The sequence below is a fragment of the Ictalurus punctatus genome, chromosome 12 (assembly GCF_001660625.3).
Source record: "Ictalurus punctatus breed USDA103 chromosome 12, Coco_2.0, whole genome shotgun sequence".
Classification (NCBI taxonomy): domain Eukaryota; kingdom Metazoa; phylum Chordata; class Actinopteri; order Siluriformes; family Ictaluridae; genus Ictalurus; species Ictalurus punctatus.
This window is the reverse complement of record NC_030427.2, coordinates 7,227,099-7,252,123: the sequence shown is the minus strand read 5'-3', so window position 1 is coordinate 7,252,123 and position 25,025 is coordinate 7,227,099. Positions and strand designations below refer to the sequence as shown.

At 40.0% G+C, this 25,025-nt stretch overlaps 2 protein-coding genes across 5 annotated transcripts; one reads left to right on the top strand and one right to left on the bottom strand.

Moving 5' to 3' along the window:
• ccdc80l1 (coiled-coil domain containing 80 like 1) lies at positions 1–8,022 on the top strand. Its single transcript, XM_017482104.3, has 8 exons — positions 1–213; positions 493–2,420; positions 2,559–2,715; positions 2,821–2,957; positions 3,061–3,212; positions 3,654–3,757; positions 5,153–5,236; positions 7,084–8,022. The coding sequence occupies exons 2-8, from the start codon at positions 600–602 to the stop codon at positions 7,380–7,382; spliced, it is 2,754 nt and encodes a 917-aa protein (XP_017337593.1). The 5' UTR covers positions 1–213; positions 493–599; the 3' UTR covers positions 7,383–8,022.
• Positions 3,784–22,312, bottom strand: slc19a2 (solute carrier family 19 member 2). 4 transcript variants are annotated; one of them, XM_017482106.3, is made up of 6 exons: positions 22,062–22,311; positions 19,315–19,866; positions 17,928–18,168; positions 17,471–17,663; positions 15,206–15,347; positions 3,784–5,264 (listed from the first exon to the last, which is right to left on the bottom strand). In XM_017482106.3, exons 1-6 carry the CDS (start codon positions 22,188–22,190, stop codon positions 5,223–5,225), a joined length of 1,299 nt encoding a protein of 432 aa, XP_017337595.1. In that variant the 5' UTR covers positions 22,191–22,311; the 3' UTR covers positions 3,784–5,222. The 4 variants fall into 4 exon arrangements, with proteins under 4 accessions (XP_017337595.1, XP_053540163.1, XP_017337594.1 ...); XM_053684188.1 differs by lacking the exon at positions 3,784–5,264 and adding an exon at positions 8,817–11,822 and having other exon boundaries at positions 17,928–18,159; positions 22,062–22,312; XM_017482105.3 differs by lacking the exon at positions 3,784–5,264 and adding an exon at positions 8,817–11,822.
• Positions 22,313–25,025: the final 2,713 nt, after the last annotated feature.

The window sequence follows — 25,025 nt, the reverse complement described above, 5'->3', positions numbered from 1 at the left end:
CGCAGCTGAGGACAGAGGAACAGCTGCATGCTCTTACTCCAGGCTGCCCGTATGTGTGGACCTCAGAGGGCGATAAGAGCCGATGGAGGATGTGGTCCCGTTCCTTGTGCTCGACTAGGGAGAGGAATGCTTTGTAAGAAGAAGCTCGGGAAGCTCGTACGGCGTTAGTTAAGGAAATGAAAGCGGACAGGACACCGCGGTTGTGATTTGAGGGTGAGTTAAGCCTTTGTTTTTCATGGAGTTCAGCTAGCGGAAAAAGCGCAGTTTCCTCACACTCACACACACAAACACTAAACCTGCAGCAGTCATGACAGCTGACAATTCCGATCTCTAGATTAAACAGTACTCTGTGTTAAGGATAGATTAATATATACATATACATATAAATACATTCACTAGTTTATATGTTGACTTAAAACCTGTATCTGGACACCCCACTTGAATGAATGATGTTTTTTTTGTCTGTTTGTTTGTTTTTTAAATCAATTCCAGGTCAAAATCTGCATGGATTTGCGTCCTCTGTAACGGGATTTATTATTAATTTAATTTGACATTTAAAAAATTTTTTTTTTTTAAACGGACCATTTTTACTCTGGGCGATGCTGTACTTGCTATTGCCCAATAGAATTTCTGCGCGTGACTCCACTGCAATGAGGCCCTTTCAAACACATGTGGTTTTGTGTGTTCTGGTATGGACAGCACAAGCATCAGATTTCAAGTCTTCTGTAGGCACACATTTCACAAAAACACAGACTCATGCAGTGAAAAGACATATGGAATTGCAATCAAACGCTTTTGCAGCCGTTGCCGGGGACACGGCACTTCTTCAGGCAGATCAGGCTGTACATTCCTCGAGATCCCCTGTGAGGCGAGTTTTGAAAGGACGCAGACCTGTACCTGAAGCAAATTCAAACACGCAACCCGTGGAGAAACCCAACGTGCTTCATGCTCAAACGGACACCGGTGCGGCTCGACAGGGCTCTCCGAGCTCCCACTTCCGGATCTCCAATCGCACCAGCTCCATAAATATCCTTGCTAGGTTTGCAGGCAGGAACCGGGTGCTGGTCATTTCAGCGCCGCATGAGTCGGACGGATACTACAGGCTGATGATGAGCTTGCTCAAGCCGGACGTGTATTGCCAAATGGCAGACCGCCACATGCAGCAGATCATCATGTTCCATGGAAAGGAAGAAATGGGTGGCAAAGTGAGATGTGTGAGCAATGATGGCTCGATTGTTGAGGAACAGTTAGAGCCAGCCTTAGTGCCCAGGCTGATGAGCTTTCTGAAATTGGAGGAGGGCAAGTTCGGCATGGTGCTGCTGAGGAAAACCTTGCAGGTCGAGGAGAAGTACCCATACCCAGTGCAGCTTGAGGCAATGTATGAGATAATAGACAAGACGCCTATGCGCAGACTTGAGAAGGTTAGACAGAAAGGTTTTGTGGAAAGGTGTAGGGCAACTGGAATGCAGGGAAAGGTAGTGCAGTCGATTGGGACTGTTTTGGCACACCCCGAATCCAGTGTGCACAGAGGTTCTCAAGATCTTGACATGGTAGAAGGTGCAAGACCTCCTCCAACGCCCACTCAGAGTACTACCACACAATCTACCACCATCTCTACCAACAAAGGTACTAGAAGGAGAATAACTATACATACGTATACTAAAAAACCTGCAACTACAACAGTTGCAGCCACAACCCCGCTTGCTGCTGCTACTACTACTACTACTACTACTACTACTACTACTACTACTACTACTACTACAACTACTGCATCCACTACACTACCTACAACTTTGCCTTCAACCACTGTCAGTCCCACTACTTTATCGACTGCAGTGGTGCATAGACACCCACACACACCATCACACAGTCACAAAACCCGACTGAGCAGCATAGAACCTGTTACACGCAACCACCAAAGGGAACGCACTGCAACTGACCCATCCATTACCTCTGACATAATGATCCAACACAGAGACAAACACAAAGTCCGGACAGATAAGATTTCACCTGGAGCTCGCAGGCAAAAGCCCACCAAGGACAAACCACCAAAGGGAAAAAAACCAGGGAGGGAAAAGATCAATGAACAAGTAGAAGAGCAAGAAGCAGGAACGCCTACATTGAGTGAACCGGTGGAGAACCTTCTGACTACCAAAACAGGGAAGCCCACCCATGAGAAAACTGCGAAGAAGAAAAAGACGGAGAGAACCGAGAAGTCTGTGAAAAAGAACAATGCAGAGAAAAAAGGTGCAAAACCCTCCAAGGATGCCAAGGTAAATCTTCACAGCAGAAATGTGGCGCAAAAAGCAAGCAGCCTTGAGGATAAAGATGCTGTTGGCAAGCCTACCGAAAAGCCTGTTGATACCAAGAGGGCGCTAGAGACATTCCTTAGTTATTTTGAGAAAAGAAGACGACTGCTTGTGAGTATATTATATAAGTGCAAATACAAAAAACTTTGAAGTGTGTGTGTGTGTGTTTAATACGGGCTACATAAGTACTCTGTCACTCTTTGGAATTGTGTTTCCATTTGAAACATTGGAAAACATCTCCATTTGCAGGTGATTACCACTCCCAATGAGAATAATAAAATGTACAGTCAGCAGAAGGATGAGTATCTGGAACAAGTGTGTGACATGGCTCTGCGCAAAATCTCCATCATCACCATTTTTGGCCCTCTATCCAACGGGACCATGAAGATGGACCATTACCAGATGGGCGAGTTCAGCTTTTGACCTTTTGCCTATTTTGCCGTCAATACTCAGGACATTTGTTCTATTCAGACTTTCTTTGTGTGTTGTGGTTTTGTTCTATGGCTTACAGAGCAGGACAAGCCAGTACGCAGCATGCCAGTCAGTGAGCTCATCAACCAGGAACTCATCACAGCCTTCCGGAAGGAGCTCGGCATGGTTTACAATGACTTCTTCATGGTGCTGACTGACTTTGACATGAAAGTGAAGGTTTGTTTTCTTTATCGCAAGTCAGCCATCTGAGTAGGCAGGAGAGGTAGTTATACAATCCTTTAGATTTTAACGATTGACCTGTTTTGCTTCTGTGTCACAGCAACAGTATGAAGTACCTATTATCATGAAGGCAGTGTTCGATTACATTGACACCTTCTCATCGCGCCTCAAAGAGATGGAGCTTCAGAGGAAGCTTGGAATTGCGTGCAAGAAAGAAGACAAGTCCCGATCTCTTGAGAATTTCCTCTCTAGGTTTCCAGTGGTTTTTGATCTTAATATATAATAATGAATATAATATAAATCGAGGCTCGAACAACGTTTAGACCCTTCCTTGTCTTTATAACTACCTTCAGTTCTTTTGTGTGGAGAGCGGTTGTGGCAAGAATTTATTTATTTATTTTTCTCTTAATCGTTCCCTTATGTTCTAGACTGTTGCTTTGTGAGAAGATACGCCCACATTTATTTTTTAATTTTTTTGCATCCTTTTTTTTTTTTTTTGGAAAACTATGGAAGTTACAAATATTTGCATTTGACTGTATATTTCATATTAAATCAAAATGAATTATCCTTCAAAGCGAATAAACATAAGGTGATGCAACATTTGGACCGCACATTCCTTACAGTCTAAATTTGGCTTGTCTAATTTTTTCTCTCTCTCTCTCTCTCTCTCTCTCTCATTCATTGTTGCTCAAGGTTTCGCTGGAGACGAAGGCTGCTCGTCATCTCCACCCCTGATGATGAGGAGTGGGCTTATCAGCAGCAGCTCCATGCCCTGACCAGTCAGGCCTGCCACTTGGGTGAGATAATCAAATACATGTTTACAGCTTTGTCTTTGGATAAAAACAAGGAAACATACCCTACGTTCACGACGATCATTTCCTCTGCATGCATGTGACACAGAGCCACGATTTCAATGATGGCGTGACAGAGTGACAGTAACAAAGGATTTCAGACTTTCTATTCTATGTAAATTAGGTATGATGTGTTACAGCAGCAAATCCAGCTGAACAATCGGCTCAAGTGATTCCTTTGACCAATAGTAGTGTAGTCTGGCCTTTTCAACTTCCTCACTTGCAACGTTAGTTCGATATACAAATTCTCCTTAAAATGTGAGCCATTTCAAAGAAAAATAAAGCTTCGAAAGAAGAGGCAGAGATCCTTGATGCATCCGCTAAGTGTACATAGCTAGTACAGTTATCTTGTGCTGCTAATCTGACAATACAATCCAAACAACCTATTTTATACAATTTGTGTTGAACTAGTTAGCTACTGAAATCTCTATTGAAACTAAAACAAACAAACAAACAAACAAACAAAAAAGCTAGCAGTTAATGTCAGTAAACTTTTGCCATGTCAGCATCATGGGCTAGAGTTGGACTTTTACTTTTTGCCGTGTTGTTGTCTGTTGTGTTCATGTACAGTAGTGTTTTCCATTTCTGTTGTTCGAGTATGCTGCTCAAACACACTCATTTTAAACCCAGTTATCTGGCAACTGGCAATTATCCCGTAAGTGGAGAAGACACTAATGTGTGCAGCACTGTACTGGGAATGGGAAATCCTGATGCTGAATAGTCAAGTTTGTCGTTGTTGTTTTTATTGGCTTCTACTTCATTTCATGACTCATTGGGTATCAGATGCTTTCTTTAAATACTACGAAGGACAACATTCCCTAAGGGGGCTTTCGCTCACTCTGCCAATTACTGAACATGTGTACTGTTGCCATTTTATTTTGCTGTGCTTGCCAGGGGTTTTAACCAAGCAGCCTTGTTGAAGAAAAATGTTCTTGGCTGCTTTTATTGGCTTTATTGATTTCTTGTTTCTTGTTTGTTTTCAAGCCCATATCTGAACACTTGCACAGTTGATGCTGATTTCAATAACTTAAACATGATGGTCCTGTAGGATCTGTGGATGGCTGGGTTCATACACCGCCATCTGGTAGAGGGCACGTTCTGTCTGGAGCATGACAGCCTGACTGATGCCCTTTAGGGGCTCATTTACAGACCAGGAAAAAAAACAAAACAACAAAAGACGTCTTTAATTCCAATGACCTGCCTGCTTTTGAAGTAGATAACATCTATGGGAACATGTTCTTGTAGTCTGTTTTCCTTATGGTCCAGTAACTTGCTAACCAGAACCGCTTGTGAGCCCTGAGCCTGTCTGAAATGTCCAATGTATCTTCTCTCACGCTCCAGGGCTGCGTCACATGTCTGTGTTAAAGCTTGCCGGGAGGACCATGGAGGACATGGGTGGAGTCTTGGAGCTCTATCCAATCAATGGTAAGATGGGTGACTTGTAATCCACACCCTTAAAAAAAAGGATGGTAACATTTTCATTAAGGCTCCTTTAACTGACAATATATACTACATTTAGTTAGCATTAACATACCATGAATGAATGTCAGCATTAATAAAGCAAATGCATTTTTAAATTAAATGTATGTTTAAAAGTTAACGACGTACACCTACACTGACTGATTCATGACCGAAAGTAAGTCCACACAAATGAAATACATTTAAATAAATAAATAAACGGAACTCCTGGCTTAAGGTGCAAACATCGGAATCTGCTATTCAGCCTCATTTCTGAATTGTGCCAGTTAACAACCTGTTATTTAAGGTGATGGTCAGTGTGGGTCACTTCTTCGGTGAACAGCACAGCTATTAGATCTCACTCCAAATGAAGCGGAAAGGGATATCTTTCTGCATAGCATTCCAGTATCCTCTAGAATCCATACCCAGGTAAGAAGTATGGCCAATTCTGATGGCCAGTCCAGACAGGTGTACCCAATCGTCTGGCAACCCTATTACACAATAAAACTTTGTAGCAGAGTCTGAAAGAGTGAAATGGTGGAAAAGCACCTCGCCTTTGAGCGAGGACTCGAACCCTTGACTGCACTCGGACCACAACGTTGTTCCAGGTTTATATTTAGATACAGCCTAGAATTCCATTTAAGGAATTAATAAGGCATTACATTGATTGTGTGCATTTCTAATATACACTCACTCACCGACTTTGAGGGACACTATACTTCTAGTGGGCAGAACAGGCTTTGCTTTCCAAACAGTCACAGTTCTTTGTGGCATGGATTCAACAAGATGTTCCCATAGAGATTCTGGTCAATGTTGACTTGATCACATCACACAATTGCTGCGGATTTGTCGGCTGCACATTCATGTTGTGAAGCTCCTGTTCTGCTCTACTGTATTCAGATCTGATGACTGGAGAGGCCATTGCAGTACGCTGAACTTATTGTCATGTTTCAACAAACCAGTTTGAAGTAGCCATTATAAGAGAAAGCAAGTAAATTGTGGCCATAAAGGGATTCACATGGCCAGCAACAATACTCAGATAGACTGTGGCCTTCAAAGGATGATTGATTAGGTACTAAGGTGCCCAGTATGTGCCAAGAAAACATTTCCCACACCATTACACCACCAGCAGCAAGCTGAACATTCGACACATGGTGGGTTGAGTCCGTGGAGTCATCTCCATGTCGCGGCAGAAATCAAGATTCATCAGATCAGGTGACACTTTTGTTTTCAATCTTCAGCTGTCTAGTGTTGGTGAGCCAATGCTCATTATAGCCACAGGTTCTTGACTGACAAGAATAGAACCTGATGTGGTCTTTATTTGTTGTATCCCATTCACCTTGCGTTTCAATGTGTTCTGCATCGTGAGATGTTTTTCTGCGCACCACGGTAGTAGAGAGTGGTTGTGTTACCGTAACCTTCCTGTCAGCTTGAACTAGTCTGGCCATTTTCCTCTGACCTCTCGCATCAGAAAGGCATTTCTGCCTGCATGACTACTGCTTATTGGATGTTTTTTTGTTTTTGTATTTGTTTTTGCACTATTCTGTGTAAACTCCAGAGACTTTTGTGGGTGAAAACGGCAGGAGACCAGCAGTTTCAGAAATACTCAAACCAACCATTCCACATTCAAAGGCACAGAGATAACATCATTTTATATGAACATTAACTAAAGCTCTTGACTTGTATGCGCATGATTTGATGCATCGCACTGCTGCTGATTGGACAGACGTACAGGTGTTCTTTTGTAAATGATTGCATCAGGTCATGCTTGTTGGTCATCTGTATCATTTAATCCATGTCTTTTCCCATTCTAGGGAGTGCGACGGTGGAGCGTGAGGGCCTTTCTGCCTCCCTAGTGCATGACCTTAGGAACTACTTCCAGGTCAGTGCGGATTACTTCTCCATGCTGCTGGTGGGCAAAGACGGCAATGTGAAGTCATGGTACCCATCACCCATGTGGTCAATGTCCATCATCTATGAGCTGATCGACTCCATGCAGCTGCGAAGGCAGGAGATGGCCATCCAGCAGTCACTGGGTATGCACTGCCCCGAAGTAGAATACGGTCACCATGAAGACTACCATGAAGGCTATCATCGTGGTTACAGTTACTAAAACAGTGGAAAAAAGAAGAAAAACCTTCCCATTGATCTCAGTGTCCATTGATTTTTTCTTTCTTTCTTCTTTTCCAGCCAGTTTCAAAAAAGCAGCCAGACTTTGATAAATTTGATTAATTCAGTAATCACTAAGATAGCACTATGGTTTGATTCTGTAGCATTACTCTTATTTGTGAGGCCTTTCTCTATGTCCATTGTGTTTTGTTTGGGTAGTTGACTTATGAACAGTGTTATAAGAGTTACAATTTAATGTCATTTAAAAGGTGGCGATATGCTGGCTCCTCACAGTTCCAGGGTGCTCGGTTTGATCCTGAGTTCAGTGGACTGTCAGTGTCTGTGTGCATGTGCATGTTCTCCGTATATCCGTATGGGTTTCCTCCGGGTTCTCCCAAAAACATGCTATAAGTGTATTGGCTGCACTAATTAGGCCTTAGGTATGAAGATGTGCACATGATGCCCTGTAATGAACTAAAGTCCAATACAAGATGTGTTCCTGCATCATGGCCAAGGGGATAGACTCCGGATCCACCACAACCCAGACCAGGATAAAGTACTCTGAATGTGTTCTGTTTTATACGGGTTTTTTTTTTTTTTTGTTTTTACATCAGTGGTTCAGAATTAAATAATTGTTACTCAGATTTGTTAATTGTACTGTATTTATCAGGACAATGAATTTAACCTACTGCTCTTCAAGCTACATATTAAAGATGGCACTACCTTTTAAAAATATTTCAATTGTCGGGACGAACAAGTTTAAACAAATCATAAGGGCTTACTATGTTGTGCTGCCCCCTGTCGGGTGTAGCAGTGCAGTACAGGAGAAAAAAAAATGCAAGAATCTCTTTAAGCTGGGGGAGTTGAAGATTAATTAAAATAAAAGTCTACTGTTTGTGTTTTCTGAACCATCGTCACTCGTTGCCCACCTCATTAAAGATTTAATAATTAGCTGATAAGTTTTGGAGGGGGTGGAATTTGTATGGCTGCACGCTTTTCCTCCCACAACTATGCCAGTTGGAGGACTGACTAAGATAAATTGCCGCTAGGTGTGAACAAATGTCTGAATGTATGTGCATGGTGGTCTGCAATGAACTGGTGTCGCATTCAGGGTGTATTTCCGCCTCCCACCTCATCTCTAGATCCATTGCGACACCGATCAGAATAATGCCGTTACAAAAAAGGCAGTGATCAGTTGGATTAGGTGTCACGTTGGAAAGAACCTGAAACCAGCAGGTCCTCTGGAGGAGATAGGAATCTCTGCTTTAGGAGGTTAAAAATCAGTAATTTCATATTTTGAAATCTCATATTCTCCCCCACCAAAAAAAAAAAAAAAAAAATCACGTTTCTCTCATAAAAACGCAAAACTATTTGCATATTTCTTAAAAATAAAGTTTTGTTAATGGAAAGAAATGATTCAACATCAATGTCAACAGAATTATGATTGTCATTTGTTTATTATAATAGTGAATAATCGACTCTGATTCGACAGGAACTCAATATATTCACACACAAATTTGAGCCCGACAGTTGTCAAGACCACTGTTATGACACTACACTTACAAAATTACAATTCTGTATATTAACATCATCAAATCACTATCACATACAAATCCAAGGCGTAGTAATAGGCGCTCTCTAAGTGCTGCTGGTATGATAATCATTCATGTAACGTCAGAGTATGTGCATTTGTACTACATAATCTAACCTAAATACACATTATTGCTCTAATAATTGAAGACCTTTTAACTATTTGTAGCTGCAATGATTGTACATAGTCCATCGAATGTGAAGTGCTTTACGCTGTATTTATGACTTCCGTCGCTCCACATTCGAATACATTCCGTCAGACCAAGGACAAGAGGAATAAATTATTGAAACAGATCTTGTATGGGTGGGGGCTATCGTTTAACTTATTTGGTTATGTGGATATTATACCGTATCACTACATGGCAAACATGTAATCTCACTACATGGCGTCTGCCTACAGCGTGTAGGTACGGTAAGAGTGCAAATAGAAGAAGTGAGAGTTAACGGGCAGACTTGATGAGGTCACGTCACTAGGCAATACATTTGTTATGTAGCTCTCTGTTCATCCAGCCTGCACAGCTGAAGCTGACAAATCTCAAATGACACCTGCCTACATAGAAATGTGTCTGAACAGAAAACTAAATAGAAAACAACTAACTGTAACTGAACTAGTAATTGCAACTTCATTTTAATCTCTGCCTGTATAAACCTGTAACCGTAGCAGGACTACAAGATCATTTTGCAACCTTGAGAAATAAGAGCAAAGGACGTTCTGTGTGACCTACCAACATATTTTGCATCGAGTTAGTGATTAAAAAAAAAAGAAAGAAAGAAAGAAAAGAGGTAGAGAATGTTGAATGATAAAAGGAAGCTTCTTACAGAGCGAACAGCTGTCTTAAAATAAATTTTTTTTTTTTTTTTTTTTATAAAAACACCCATCTTCAACTAAAGTACTGAAATGATGCAAAGCAGCATCGCAGCACGTAAGAGGTCATCGTTTGCCAATTGGCAACAGATAACTATTACAGGAGATTAGTGCAATCGGTACATTAGAATAGCATTAGAAGTACGCTAGTATACCAGTTCTAGCATTAGAAGACAACGATGAAAATGTGTTCTCTGGACTGCAAATAAAAAGACCTACATTCTCAATTACCTCAAAAACAACGTAGGAAAAAACAACAAACAACCAAAAGTCATACTGGAATATGATACAGGAATAAAAATAATAAAATATTTTTTAATAAACTATTCTGGAAGCAACTCGGTTATACTCTACAGCAGCGCAACTCAACTGAAATACAGTACTGTGCAAAAGTCTTAAGGGCCCCATTTCTTAGAACGTAGAAATTTTTTAAAATTATTTTTCAAGGCAGCTTTGGTTTTTTTTTTTCTTTGCATGTACCCAAGACTTTTGGACAGTACTGTATGTGAAGGTCCAGTTTCATAAAATTCCTTCCTTATATAAAAGAAGGTTCAGATAAGCAACGAACATGATCGAATGGTGACAAAAGTTACCTTCTGATGCTTAACCATTAGTTAATTCAAGGGGGATTCAACTCTTACTGGCAACATTTTCCTTTACAGTTTTCTTTTCCGAATAATACTGTAATCTGGTAGTAATGGCTACCATATGGAATTTGGAGCAGCATGGACAGAGGTCCTTCAGTTCTCCACAATGATTAGCAACAAATATCAAGAGTTACAGCGTTCTATTGTTCAACAAGTGGTCACTTTTTTAAAATCACCATGTATAAGACCATTTGAAGGTGTGGTGTTTCACAATGCCGCTTCTGTCACCACTTTTGGCCACAGACTCTGAAGACATGGTATATCAGTTTTGAGCCTGAAGCATCTTGAAGAGGTTCTGTAAATTCGACTTTTAAATTTCATTCGATTTTCCTCTTCTTTTTTTTTTTGGCACACAAGACATATATTCACTTCACTCGGCGGTCCAGAGAGATTAAATACAAAGCTAAAATTTGTGAAAGTCAACGAAAACTCACCCCCGTCTAAACCCGGTAGTGGAACTGCGGTTCGCCGGTGGTGACCTCCTCTACACAGCATTAATGTACTTACAGTAGTGTTCATAGATAAGATCAAACACTCTTATCTTGTCTACATTCCATGTCTATTTGGTTATAGTTTTTGGTTGCATATCTTTGTGGTCTTGTTTCGCTCTTACAACTACAGGGTGTCCCAAAAGTCTCCAATACATAGGGGAAATTAACACATTTTAGCAAAAAATGTCTTCCGAAATTTTTCATACTCAGTCTTTTTTTGCTGAAATCATTCTCATGGCTGGATCAGGACGGTTGCAGTGGACTTTAACAGGAAACATTGGCAAGCACATCAGACGACACTGTTGCTAAACTTATTAACAAATTCACAAAAGCCGGAAGTGTTGCAGACCAACTGGGAAGTGAACGCCCACAAACATCAATAGATGAAAGCACGACTGACGTGGTGCTGGTATACACAGTCCCCTGTGTATGAAGACTTTTGAGACACCTTGTATAACCACGAACCATAGTTGTACAGGTGTTTGCTTCATCAATGCTGCGAAACTACACACAGAACCAACCTCTGTTCCATGCTCAAAGAAAACTAAACGGAAACACCTTGTTCTAGGCTCGAGCATACACTCGGCAGATGACCAGTGCTTTTACAATACATCATTACTTTAGTAAATAACCAAGTTTGAATGAGAAGTGCTCAAATTCTTCACAATGCCTTAAATAATACTGTTGTCTTTGGGGCTGGGAGTCTCTGCACCGGATGGGTCGGTTTCACTCTCTGCGCTCTCAGATTGTACTTCGGGAGCAGCAGCACTGCTACGTGTAGTCACTTTATATAACCCAGCAATGAGGAAGATCACTGCAATTGCAGCAAAGTAACTACCATAGATCAGGAACTGCAGAGGGAACAAGGAACATATTAGCTATGTACACGCACATTTTAGATCTTCAAACAAAATAAAACTTAATAAAACAAAGGCAACCTGAGTCAACACACAATACAGTTTTTATTTTTATTTTTTATTGAAGCAAAAAATGTTGTCCAACAACCATCACCCATCTGGTTCACAAATCTGGTTGTGCCACCTTTAGCAGCAATAACTGCAACCAAACACTTCCGATAACTGGAGATCAGACGTTTACTTACTTCTAGGACGAGGACTTAATCGGATTCTTTGGATCGTTGTCTTGCTGCAGAATCCAGTTACGCTTTAGTCTCAATTTACGGACTGAAGACCGGACATTCTCCTTTAGGATTTTCTGGTAGAGAGCAGAATTCATGTTTGCAAAGCATCCCCACACCATCACACAACCACCACGATGACTGACCGTAGGTACGATGTTATTTTTGTGGAATTCTATGCCAGATGTAACGGGACTCCTGTCTTCCAAACAGTTCCACTTTTGACTCTCAGTCCACAGAACATTCACCCAAAAGTTTTGAGGATCATCAAGGTGTGTTTTGGCAAAATTCAGACGAGTCTTAATGTTCTTCTGGGTTAGCAGTGGTTTTCACCTCGCTACTCTTCCATGGATGCCATTTTCCCCCAGTGTCTTTCTGATAGTGGAGACATGAACATTGTCCTTTATTGATGCAAGACAGGCCTGTAGGTCCTTTGATGTTGTCCTTGGCTCTTTTGTGACTTCCTGAATGTGTCCTTGCGGTGCTCTTGGAGGACTTTTGGAAGGTCGGCCACTTCTGGGAAGGTTCACTACTGTGCTGAGTTTTTCCATTTGGAGATAACGGCTCTCGCTGTGGTTCTTTAGAGTCCCAGAGCATTTGAAATAGTTTTGTAACCCTTCCCAGACTGATGCGTTTCAATCACCTTCTTCCTCATAGTGTGTTACTGGGTAAGACCTTTTAAGCAACTTCATGTTGTTCTATTTTGTGTTCATTTGATGGAACAGGGTTTGCAGTAATCAGGCCTGGTTGTGTCTAGTCCAGCTGAACCCCATTATGAATGCAGTTTCATAGATTTCGGGAATGAGTAACTATGGGGGCAAATACATTTTCACACAGGCCCAGTTGGTATTGGATGACTTTTTTTGCTTCAATAAATACCATTAGCATGTTGTGTTTTCTCTGTCTATTTTATATCACACACACACACACACACACACACACACACACACACACACACACACAAATATATATTTAAAAAAAACATCCCAACTCTCTTGTTTTTGCTGTATAGTTTGGGTACTCCTCACTGAATGACATTTTGTTGATTTTTGACATGAAAAGGCACATATCACAGCTTGCAAACACTTCTACTCGTCTTTTTATTCTGTTATTCTGATTAAGACCTTGGGCTACTGATCAAAAGGTCATGAATTCAAACCCCATCTCAAACCCCAAGCTGCCACTGTTGGGCCCTTGAGCAAGGCCCTTAACCCTCAACTGCTCAGATGTATAAATGAGACAAATATAAGTTGCTCTGGATAAGGGCGTCTGCCAAATGCCTAAAAAGAAGAGAAAAAAAAAACAACAAAAAAACAACAACACATATACATACACACACACACACACACACACACACACTATATTTATTTATTTATTTTCTAGGGCCACACTGCATGCACAGCATGCTTAAGATCTACCCCTCAGATCTTTAATGATGTTAAAGTCAGAGGACTGTGAGGGCCAGTCCAAAAGCTTCAGCTTGCACTGTTGTTTATTTATTTATTTATTTTTAGGTATTTCAAAAATGCTTGGATCATTGTCCTGTTGTAGAAGCCAGTCTCTTTCAGCTGCAGTTTCCTGACTAACTCGGTCAAATTTGCTTCTAGAATTTGTTGCTATTTACTGGAATTCATTCTTCAATACGCCTGTGCTATGTTTCCTGTGCCACTGGTGGCCACACAACCCCAAATCATAACAGATCCACCCTCATGATTAACAGGTAGCAAGGTGTTCTTTCCACCAAATACTTTTGGTGATTGTGGCCAAAAGGGTCCAATTTTTACTTCATCAGATCAAAGTATTTTCCACAATAGATATTGTTTTGCACACATCAGGCAATTACTTTTGGCACGAAGTCACGGTCATGTTTTCCTTCTGATGGCGCTTCCATTCAGATCATGTTTGTGTGATCAACGCTGCAGAGCAGAACAGTGTACCACCACTCTTGGGTCAGTTCAACCTTCCTGCATGTCCTTGCAGTCATGTAGAGCTTTTGCATTGCCTTTCTGACAATTCCTGAGCCGAGTAACAAGTCCTACCAAGCCAATCAAGGCTTAACAATTCAATCTGAGACTTCAATTCAATTCTGAGACTTTACAACTGGAAAAGTATCCAAACTTCCACACATACCCTAATCTCCCCCCATATATAATATATTTTATATATATATATATATATATATATATATATATATATATATATATATATATATATATATATATATATATATATATATATATATATATATATATATAGAGAGAGAGAGAGAGAGAGAGAGAGAGAGAGATTGAAGTGGATCAAATATAAACTAATTGTACATTAACATTTGCTTTAAAAAATTGCTGTTTTTATATTTATATATTTTTATATGAGGTTGTCTTTATATTTACATTCATGGCATTTGGCAGATGCCCTTATCCAGAGCGACTTACAGAAGTACTTTGAAGTCTCCCTCAATAAATACATCTTGATACCGGTTCATTAGGTCACGGACTAAGAACACTATCAGTCTAAAAACTGTTGGGTAGGGGATATAGTAAGAAAAGCATACGGCAACCCTTTTTTAAAATTTATTTTTATTTTTTAAAGTGCTAATTTAAGTACTTCAGGAAGAGATGGGTTTCCAGACGCCGTTTGAAGTGACTCAGCTGTTCGGACATACAAAGTTACTTACTTCTTTACGCTTTACACACAAAAACCAACAACACACACGGCGAGGTCAAAAGTATGTGGACACCTGCCCATTACATACATATGTGGGAGCAAAGGGAGACCAGCTCCATATTAATGTCAATGGTTTTACATGTTCAAGAAGCACATCTGAATGTGATTTGGCCGGGGGTATCCAAACATTTGTGTACACGTGTATTTGTGCATTCAGTAATAGGATTTAGATATGTACACTACACCATGCTTCGCAATAAGAAAGTTAACTTGTGTTTAGAGTTGATAACGGTCCATGTGTGCTCTAATACTATATTATAACCGCACCGTAAATCAAGAAGAGAGATATATAATGTATAATTTATATGCATGACAATTTCGATAAAACTTTAGTGGAAAAGAAGTGTGCGCTTTGAAGTGACTGTTTTTTACCTGGGGAAACAGATCGAGGCCCAGGCCGACAGGGTCGACCACAATCACAGTAAGCAGTGTTTGCAGCAACAATGCCACGAACGTGTTCACGCCAAACACTAAGGCATATCTCTTCATACTTAGATTGGCTGCAATCTGGTACCTGCAACAACAAAAAAATAATGTCGTGAAAGGGGTACAAAAAATTAACTTCATGTTGTCCAATACAAGCCCTGGCAAAAACTACAGAATCACCACACATGGAGGATGCTCACCTGCCTTTATTTATTTATTTATTTATTTTTACCTTCGTAGCAAATAAAGCCGGGTGCAAACGGTGCGATTTTTAATAGTCCTTTGTGACTGTTGCTGGTCAGATTGTATGAACCTGATCCCCGCTGTAAGCCACGTTACACTGTAGGATCTCAGTTGTCATTAATGTACAACAGTCAAGATGTGAAAAACGGACGCCGGCAAGAAGACTCGTACGGAGTGCTCCTATTGGTTCTTGATTTAACAGTCATCGTAGAGAGAAGCCACACTACAGGACTGTGCCTCAAATCTTCTGATAGTACCAGAATTTAATCGGAGGGAAAATTTGATCGCAACGGCTATTAATCGGCTGTCGGGGAACGGGTCAAACTAGCGATCGAAGACTACAGATTTTGGCCTAGGAAGATAGGAATCTTTCAGGATTCTCGAAATTCGTCTCAGACTACCAAATCACGGCCAAAATCGTACAGTGTGAACCCGGGTTAAACGAGTCGCAGATTTGACACAAAACAATTTTTGTTAAAATAGCTGAATGGTCTGGCTACATGAAACATGCCTCAATCTAATTTAATGAAATTGTTTTATGGCATTTTTTTCCCCAGGTCAAGTAGAGTAAAACAATATGGAATCATCAGAAAAAGAAAAAAAAAACCCCACACAATTAGCACTTTGTTGCTCCTCCTCATGGTTTTATGATGCCCTGAATTCTTTGAAGCATGGACTGCACTAGTGATGAACAATATCCATCTCCATCAAGTTCTCTGAACTTCCTTGAATAGCAGTTGACATCTCAGCTCTGCAGTATGGAGCCTCATCGTGGACCGATTTTTTTAATTTCCCCCATAAATCTGAATCAGATTGAGATCTGGACTGTTTGCTGATCGTGTCATTGAGTTAATCTGCCTTTCTTGAAGAAAAGCTTTAACACTTTTTGCTCTGTAGCAAGATGCATCATCATCCTGAAAAATGACTTCATCACCAAAACTATTTTCTACTGATGGAATAAGAAAAGTGTCCAAAATTTCAGTGTACACCTGTGCATGGTCTGTAGAGGTCTCGTCTGGTCCTTTACCTGACATGTAACCTCATATCATACATGAGGAGGGAAATTTGATGGTTTTTTAAATTATGTCTCATTAGAACGGCACCAGACAAAAGTTCCAGCATCATCTCCTTAGCCAATGCAGATTCGTGATTCATCACTGATATCACTTTCATCCAATCCTCCACACTCCATGACCGCGTCTCTTTAGCCCACTGCAACAACTTCCCTGTTTCCTTTCAAAAAGGCGAAGGTTAAGGTCTGTAAGTGCACTCTTAACTGCAGACTAATTTGCACTTTTAGACTTGTGCAGGTATTTGTTTTAGAAATGCAAATTACAAGGTGATTCTATCATTTTTTGTCCCTCTACTTGATCTGGGGGAAAATAAATAAATAAATAAATAAATAAATAAATAAATATTCCATTCATTAAAAGTTAATTTAATAAAATTTAATTATTTATTTCATTTCATTCATTGTTTCAGTGATGTTTCATGAAGCCAGAATGTCCAGCTGTTAAACAAAAATTCATCGAGGTGTGGCGATTCCATAATTTTTGCCAGGGGTTGCAGGTTAGCATTAAAAGGTCAAGTATATAATGAATTAATTAATAAGGAAACTGCTGTTTTAAAATGGTCTTGCTAAATGAAATGCCTTTAGTCCTTTAGTCGTTTGTCAAAACAGAATACTAATGCAATGTTCTATTGTTTTTTACACTTAAAAAAAAAGTTGGGTGTGGTTTTATGGCATAATTTAAAGGACGCACCCCCCCCCTCCCTCCCCCATTTTATTTATTTATTTTTTTAAATATAATGCTACCTATACCACACATATAAAACACACTAATGATATTGCTACTCCTCACCATAGTATACTGTCCTTAGTGATCACAAAAATGAACAGATTTCTGCAGGGTTTGAGCATTAAAAACAATGACAAGGATTGACATAAAGGAGTGATTTCATTCTTACGTTGCTATAGTGATGAGCAGCATGTAGGCGGTTCGGAAGATCACGTAAGAGGTGTAACAGACCCAGATGTTCCTGACCGTGTCCATGACATACACAGAAAGAGCGATGACAATGGAGAAAACGCAGAGCGCGAGTTCGCCCCACACTGCCCACGACACCTTAACCAATCCTACACTGAAAGCAGCAAAGGCACCTGTTCAAAAATAAACAAATAAATAAATATATCAATGAGATTTTCTCATGAAAAGGCAGCAGAAAAAATAAATTAATTAACCACAAGTAAGCGTACAAAATCCCATCTCCGAGGTGCTTAAAGTACAATACCTAGACAATTTTCATTTTGGAAGAAAAAAAAAATGAAAAGAAAGAAAAACAGGATTTACCAAAAAAATAAAAACATTTATAATCTCAAATATCTCAAAAGCTGTGTGAATCAGAGAAAAGAGCTTTAGCATACCAAGCAAAGTAGATATGGTCTCAACATAACCATTATAGATCACAAAATCTTTTGAAGACAGGATGTTCTCCCACAGGGCCTGGGCGTAATTGACCACTTGGAAGTAGCCACAGGTAGTCAGAGCCCACCACACCGACCAGGCCAGAAGAGTGCGGCATGAATAACACTTCACAAAATCTGCTCCAAGAGTTTTCAGGACCCCGACAAGACCTCCAGTGCCACCACGTCTCTCCTTCAAAATCTGACAGGAAAAAAATGCAGTTCTCTCGTGACGCGCACACTTACGTAGGTTAAATCAGTCCACCATGGGTTTACAGCAACTGAAAGACTGAGGTACATAAAAGGAAGTGGAAGCGGTTGTTCCTGGGTTGAACACACAAACTAGTAAATAATTACATTTGACATAATTTAGATAAAATCGCAGATGTATAAAATAAGCAAGTGATTTTAGTGTTTAAAAAAAAAAGCTACAGTTCTCAGGTGCATGAGGGTTTTTTTGTGGCAGCAATAAGAATTGAACATTATGTAACATCAGAAATGTAACTTATTGACATAATGAATTTCAGGTCTAGTATCCGATCTGTCCGCTTACACGGCGGACGCAGACGCACGTATCCGATTCGTATCGGATTTATTTCCACATATGAACGAGGTCTGAAACGGATCTGAGAATATCGGAATGCACGTGATTTTTTTTCCTGCTTACATGTTCATGGGTCATATCTTATCTGTGCCACATGGGAGGGGAAGAAAGAAAGAAAAATTTATAAAAAAATCGGAATTGGGTCACTTGAACCATGTGGTGTAATGCGGCCTAAGATTTTTTTTTTCCCCCGTGATGCATACAACACCATACTCAGGTCCTCGGTACATATTCAGATTTTCAGTAGTGCAACATTTTAACAAATTTGGGGGAGGAAAAAAAACAACAAAAAGAAAGAAAGAAAGAAAGAAAGTAAGAAGGAAAAGCGACCCCTTGTTACTCTGAGCAACAGTAAAGTTGGTCAGTGTTAGAAAAGTGCTGATGATACCAAGGATATCTCAGAAAATTGCACTGGGACTTGTTTAGGATATCAAGATGATATATTCTTATAGCACAGTGATTGAAAACTGATTGATTCCTTTTCAATAAAGCAGCTCTGATCATTCCATTCCTGTGCTATAACAGAAATAAAACATGACACGATATGCTGTTACAATAATAATAATAATAATAATAATAATAATAATAATAAAGAAAAGATAGTCTGTCGTTCACGCAGGCTGCATCACACCACACCGGGACACTGATTATTTTTCTCCAGCACACAATCATGTTTTATTCCTTACGTATTGTCTAACTCTACCTCGACTTGTAAGTTCTAATGAATGACAAAATAATACCAACCACGCTGTCTTCATTCACACCAAGTGGCACTTTGCTCTGGTGGTCCTCTGACTTGTCAGCGAGCTCCTGTGCAGTGTTGTCCTGACGTTCGCGTTCTCTCTGGTGGAAAAACAGGCTCTTGCTGGGCATAGGCAAAAACCATGGTGCCAGGAATGCCAAGCAGGATGAGGACAGTGTGATGATGCTGAGCGTAAGCAATGAAACATGAACCTCTGAAAACAATATCTGTCCAATGAGTGATCCTACAGCTGACCCCAGAAGAGTCGCACTGCGGCAGAACCCAGTCACTTTCTGATAACTGGACGGTTCAACCACGCTGTAGATGTAGGAGTAGTAAGCGATCTCGGTGGCTGTAGCCAGACCATAGAAAAACTCCAGAACCTGAATGGCCAGCACACCCTGAGCTTTCAGCAGCATTGCGTAAGTGATGATGTAGCTGGCTGCCTGAAGGATGAGCACGGGCTTGTAACGGAGGTAATCCGTAGCCAGGAATACAGGAAACAGTAAGATCAGATACGAATATGTCCATACTGGGTAGATCTCATTCACAACCTAGAAAGAAAACATTGGTTTAGATTACATCCTTTTAACATTCAGGTCAGTTCTTTATTTAAAAAAAAAAATTAGCCACAACTTTGATCGACAATTTTTTTCTTTCCATTTCGAATGGCTTTAGCTTTCCAAACCACAACAGCCTTTTCCCCAAAACATGGCCAAGGAATCATATTACACCAGTACTTCATTATCTGCCCTGGCTCTCCATTCAGCACGTCCATTTCAAAAGTCGCCTGTTTAATTTTTACTCTGCGATAGTTTTTGTAATAGTTACTTGATTCTTGTTCTGTTCACGCTCATCAGAGGATAACGTCAAAGAAGGTCACGTCATTTAGATTAGTACGGAATGTTTATCTGCGTACAGAGACACAAACATGTTTTTATGTTTTTAAGGGTTCGACCCTGAAACGAAGCCTGTTTGAACTGCCTCAAACTGCTCCTTATCGGTACATAGAAGTGCATCATGCCCTGCGCTTTTTATATTATATATATATATATATATATAATAAATGTTCAGCACATGTGCCTCAGAGCGCTCTCATTCTTCTATCCTGCATTCTTCAATCCCGTATTCATCCTCCTGTAATAAACCTCTTTACCTGAGAAAACGGGTCTGCGAGTGTTGTCTAATTTCCCCAACAGTGGTCATACCAAATACTGATTTTATTTAAGTAAAATAATTTTATGACATCATTTTTGATAATGTCCTGTTTCATATGAGGTCTGTATATAGTCTGGGAGATCCCCTATAAGTATGGATCATTTATTATTTTAATTTTAATAGTTATTTGATTTCACGTCTTTACAGGCTACAGTAAAATGTGTTCCTATGAAGTGTGGACGTTTTCTTACATGAACTGGCCATTAATATTTTCTACTTATTAGAACTGATATCTGTATAGACCTCTGAAGTGGAATAATGTCATATTTCTCCAAAATTCTACAGTAAAATCCATTGATTTAAACATCGGTGAACTGATTTCAATGGGTTTGATTGTCTACCAATTTGAAATGTCCATTAAAAAAAAATAATAATAATAAAAAATTATTCCATGCACAACTATATTGACAGATCCGGTGATTTTGAATAGCAATAACTTTCATTTTCTACAGTTAATGAATTGATCTTTACTGTGAGCGTAGTCTAGGTCCATATGAACTGATCTGAGTAGGTTTGATTGTCTAGCAATTGGAAATGTCCATTTTACTTCAGCCTTGAGATAAAGTAAAATATTACTACTTTAGGGTTAGATCTCCTCGGAAATAAACCATGTACGCGTTTTAAAAATGTATTTATGGTCAGATTTATAATAACAGCAGCAGCAACCATCATATAGTTTTTAAAATAAAAAGTTATTTTTATTCAGCTTTACATGTATTTAAACTTGTATTTTATTTTTTTAAATGTAAAGAATTATAAAAGACTTTTATTCTGTACACTCAGAAACGCTGTAAACGTTTGGTTTTGGTACTTATTTATTTACATTGATTATTTGCTTTTATTGTGTAGAAGCGCTCAAACGCTCGGTTTCCGGTTTCAGTGCTGTTACCGTTAAGTGTGTAAAAGACGCGCCCGGAAAAAAAATCCAGCTAGATGCAGCCGGTTTAACCGGTCTTGGTTCCTTGGTGAACAGGGCTCTAACTATACTCTTACACCATGCACTAGTACTCTACTGTTTACTGTATGAATTTTACAAGGGAAGTATACTCTCAAATCGAAACTAACTACAAATCACCATCTTTTCTCATGTGAAGCTTACTTTGTCGTTCACTTTCATACTTCAAGTCCATTTCAGAGTGTTATACTTCTTTTCTACTTCAGTCTGAACAAAGAAGATGTACTTCAACTTTTACCAGAGTGTTGATTTAGACTTGTAACACTTTTACTTGAGTACAGACTGGGTATGTTCATCATCTCAGGGTGAAATTTGTTGGGGGATTAAAGCAGAACAGGAACTGAGCAGTTAATCTAGCTATGAATTTCTCCAATTTGCCAATTTCTCAACTGACTACAGCGTCAGCGCCATGGAAATGACCTTCAGCTTTTTACTGCACACTGAAAGACAACGTGTGCCAGAAGAAGAAAAAAAACAATAAAACACGTATTAAAAGACAAAACCACCGATGAAAAGACAGGAGATTTGAGGGCCTAACACAGGGTCTAACGCATGTTTTAATTTTGCAGGTCTCACCTCTCTCTCGGTCAGGTTTTTATCAGGTCCCATGAGGAACGCGGTGAGGAAAGGCTCTGACGGTCTGAGACTGGAGAAAAATCCATATATACACAACAGGACTGTGGGATAAAACCATGTTTCAGGCATTGCAAAGGCGGGTAATACCACATAAAACTCGTGCTAGAGTTGCTGTAATATCCTCGTGTCGCCGGTCTGGATAGAATATATATGTATATCCCTATATCTGGCGCAGGAAAGTGACGACATAGAAGTAACGCAACCAATCGTTCAGCGGTAAAAAGCCATGCCTCCGCCACGCCTCCGCCACGCCTCCTCTACAGTAGTAGGTGGCGGAAGATGCTCCAGTCACTTCAAATCCAGATCCGAATCCTTCTTTCTTTTGTCACGTGTGTTTCTTCCGAATCTTCGGGTTCAGGAGTTCTTAATCCTCTAAACGCTTCTTAGTTCTCGCTGTCGTATTCTCGAGTCATATTAAAGATTCGTTCATTTGAACGAATCATTCACGGTCGACACATCACTAATATGAACCACAAGCTGGTTTGCCAACCGCCATGAAACCTCAAAAAAAAAAAAAGAGGAAGAAAAGCAAGAAGAAGACGCCTCTTCTGCCATCTTCAGACTTTATACACACCCTGACCCTGCAAATTCTAGAAGCACATGTTATGCAGTCAGTCAAGAAACTAAAGCTGAAAAGAGACTCGCTTCTACAAGAGGACAATGATCCAAAAACATATCTCAATATCCACCACAGACTACTCAAAAAAAATGCAAGCTGAAGCTTTTGGACTGGCCCTCACAGTCCCATGATTTGAACATCACTAAAAATGTGTGGGTAGATCTTATAAATGCTGTGCATGCAAGGTGGCCCTAGAATATCTCAGAACTAGAAGTGTTCTGAAAAGAAGAGTGGGTGAAAATCCCTAACACCAGAACAGAAATACTCCTAACTGGCTACCGAAAGCATTTGTAAGCTGTACTATCTGCCAAAGGGTGTTATTAAGTAGGGACTTAGTAGGGCGTCCAAACGTTTGCACATGCCATCATTACTATTTTTTTCTATTTATTCATTTCAGCAAATATACAGTAAGTATACATTAATATTTTCAGGAAAATGTTATTTTTAAAAATAGTTTGGTGCAGAGGTTGTATTCTTTTTCACATCAAAAATCAATGAAACATGTAATTTGGTGACGGGTGCCCCCAAACTTTTGTATACAACTGTATGTATGTGAAGGTAGACCACATGTGTATATATATATATATCGTCCAAAACAATCTATGAGCAAATTTCGGCATCATGTTCACACCCGCTATACCTAAACCTTATGTCAGAATTTAATCATTAAAATACTTCAAAAATATTATTACATTTGCATTCAGGTGTAAATGTCCTGTGAGTCATTTCCTGTGAGTCATTCATCATACACTGCAAGACATTTTAAGTTGGTTAAACTTAAAAACGTGAGTACTTGACACTCCACTTGAAGATAACCTTTGCTTTCAAGTCGGTGGTTTACTTTCAGTTTAATTTTTGGAAAACTTATAAACTTGAGTTCAATATCCAAAACTTGTCATGACAGTTGGAGTTAAAGAGAAGAAATAAGTTCACAGAACTTAATGGGGCTATAATGTTTTACAGTAGGTTATGGAAAATGTAAAACATTCACTTAATGTTGTTACCTGAACTTATCCACCTCTGTGAAATATATACAGAATTTTCCAGAAGTTTTTGGCTTAGTGGTTACTACGTGCGCCTCACACCTCCAGGGTCGGGGGTTCGATTCCCACCGTGGCCCTGTGTGTGTGGAGTTTGCATGTTCTCCCCGTGCTGCGGGGGTTTCCTCCGGGTACTCCGGTTTCCTCCCCCAGTCCAAAGACATGCATGGTAGTCTGATTGGTGAGTCCAAAGTGTCCGTAGTGTATGAATGTGTGTGTGAGTGTGTGTGTGATCGTGCCCTGCGATGGACTGGCACCCTGTCCAGGGTGTACCCCGCCTTGTGCCCCATGCTCCCTGGGATAGACTCCAGGTTCCCCGTGACCCTGAAGAAGGAGAAAGCGGTAGAAGATGGATGGATTAATGGATTTCTCCCATAATGGTCTGGCAAATGCGTGAAATTACAAATCATTCTTGAATCCCTTTGCCTATCGTTATGGATCTGCTTTCCTGTAATTGCTTATCTGTGAATGTGTGGCTCAATGAGTTTGGGTGCTTGGCCCCCCAAAAAGCTATTACTATTATTATTATTATTATTATGAGTATGATTATTATTATTGTTAGTAGTTTTAGTAGCATATAAAAGTAACAATTTAAAAAATTTTTTTTACAATTATAGTTATTACACGACATGCCTTCTTTGGTTCCCTGGTGGACTAGTGGCTAGCATATGGCCCAGGTTTGACTCACGGTTAGAAAACCAACCCCAGCTATGATAGAAAGGTGTCAGAACTCAAAGCTTGCTGTGAAGCCGCAGACCGGTCAGTGTCCATGCTGATCTCTGTCCACCACCGAAAGCGCCTATGGGCACGTGAGCATCAGAAGTGGACCATGGAGCAATGGAAGAAGGTGACCTGGTCTGATGAATCACGTTTTCTTTTACATCACGTGGATGGCCTGGTGCATGTGTTTCACTCATCTGGGGAGGAGATGGTACCAGGATGCAGTATAGAAAGCCGGCAGTGTGATGCTCTGGGCAATGTTCTGCTGGGAAACTTTGGGTCCTGGCATTCATGTGGATATTACACGCACCACCTGCCTAAACATTGTTGCAGACCAAGTACACCCCTTCATGGTAGAGATCAACCGATAATAGGTTTTAACAATATTTTTCCCCATATTTAAGCGTTTTTCCATAATCTGCTATCGGTTTTGTAATATCGGATCCACTGATACACCAGCACTGTATCTGAGGGGAGACGAGTCAACAACGGTGTGCACAGGTAAAGTATACTTGCTTTGCTTTA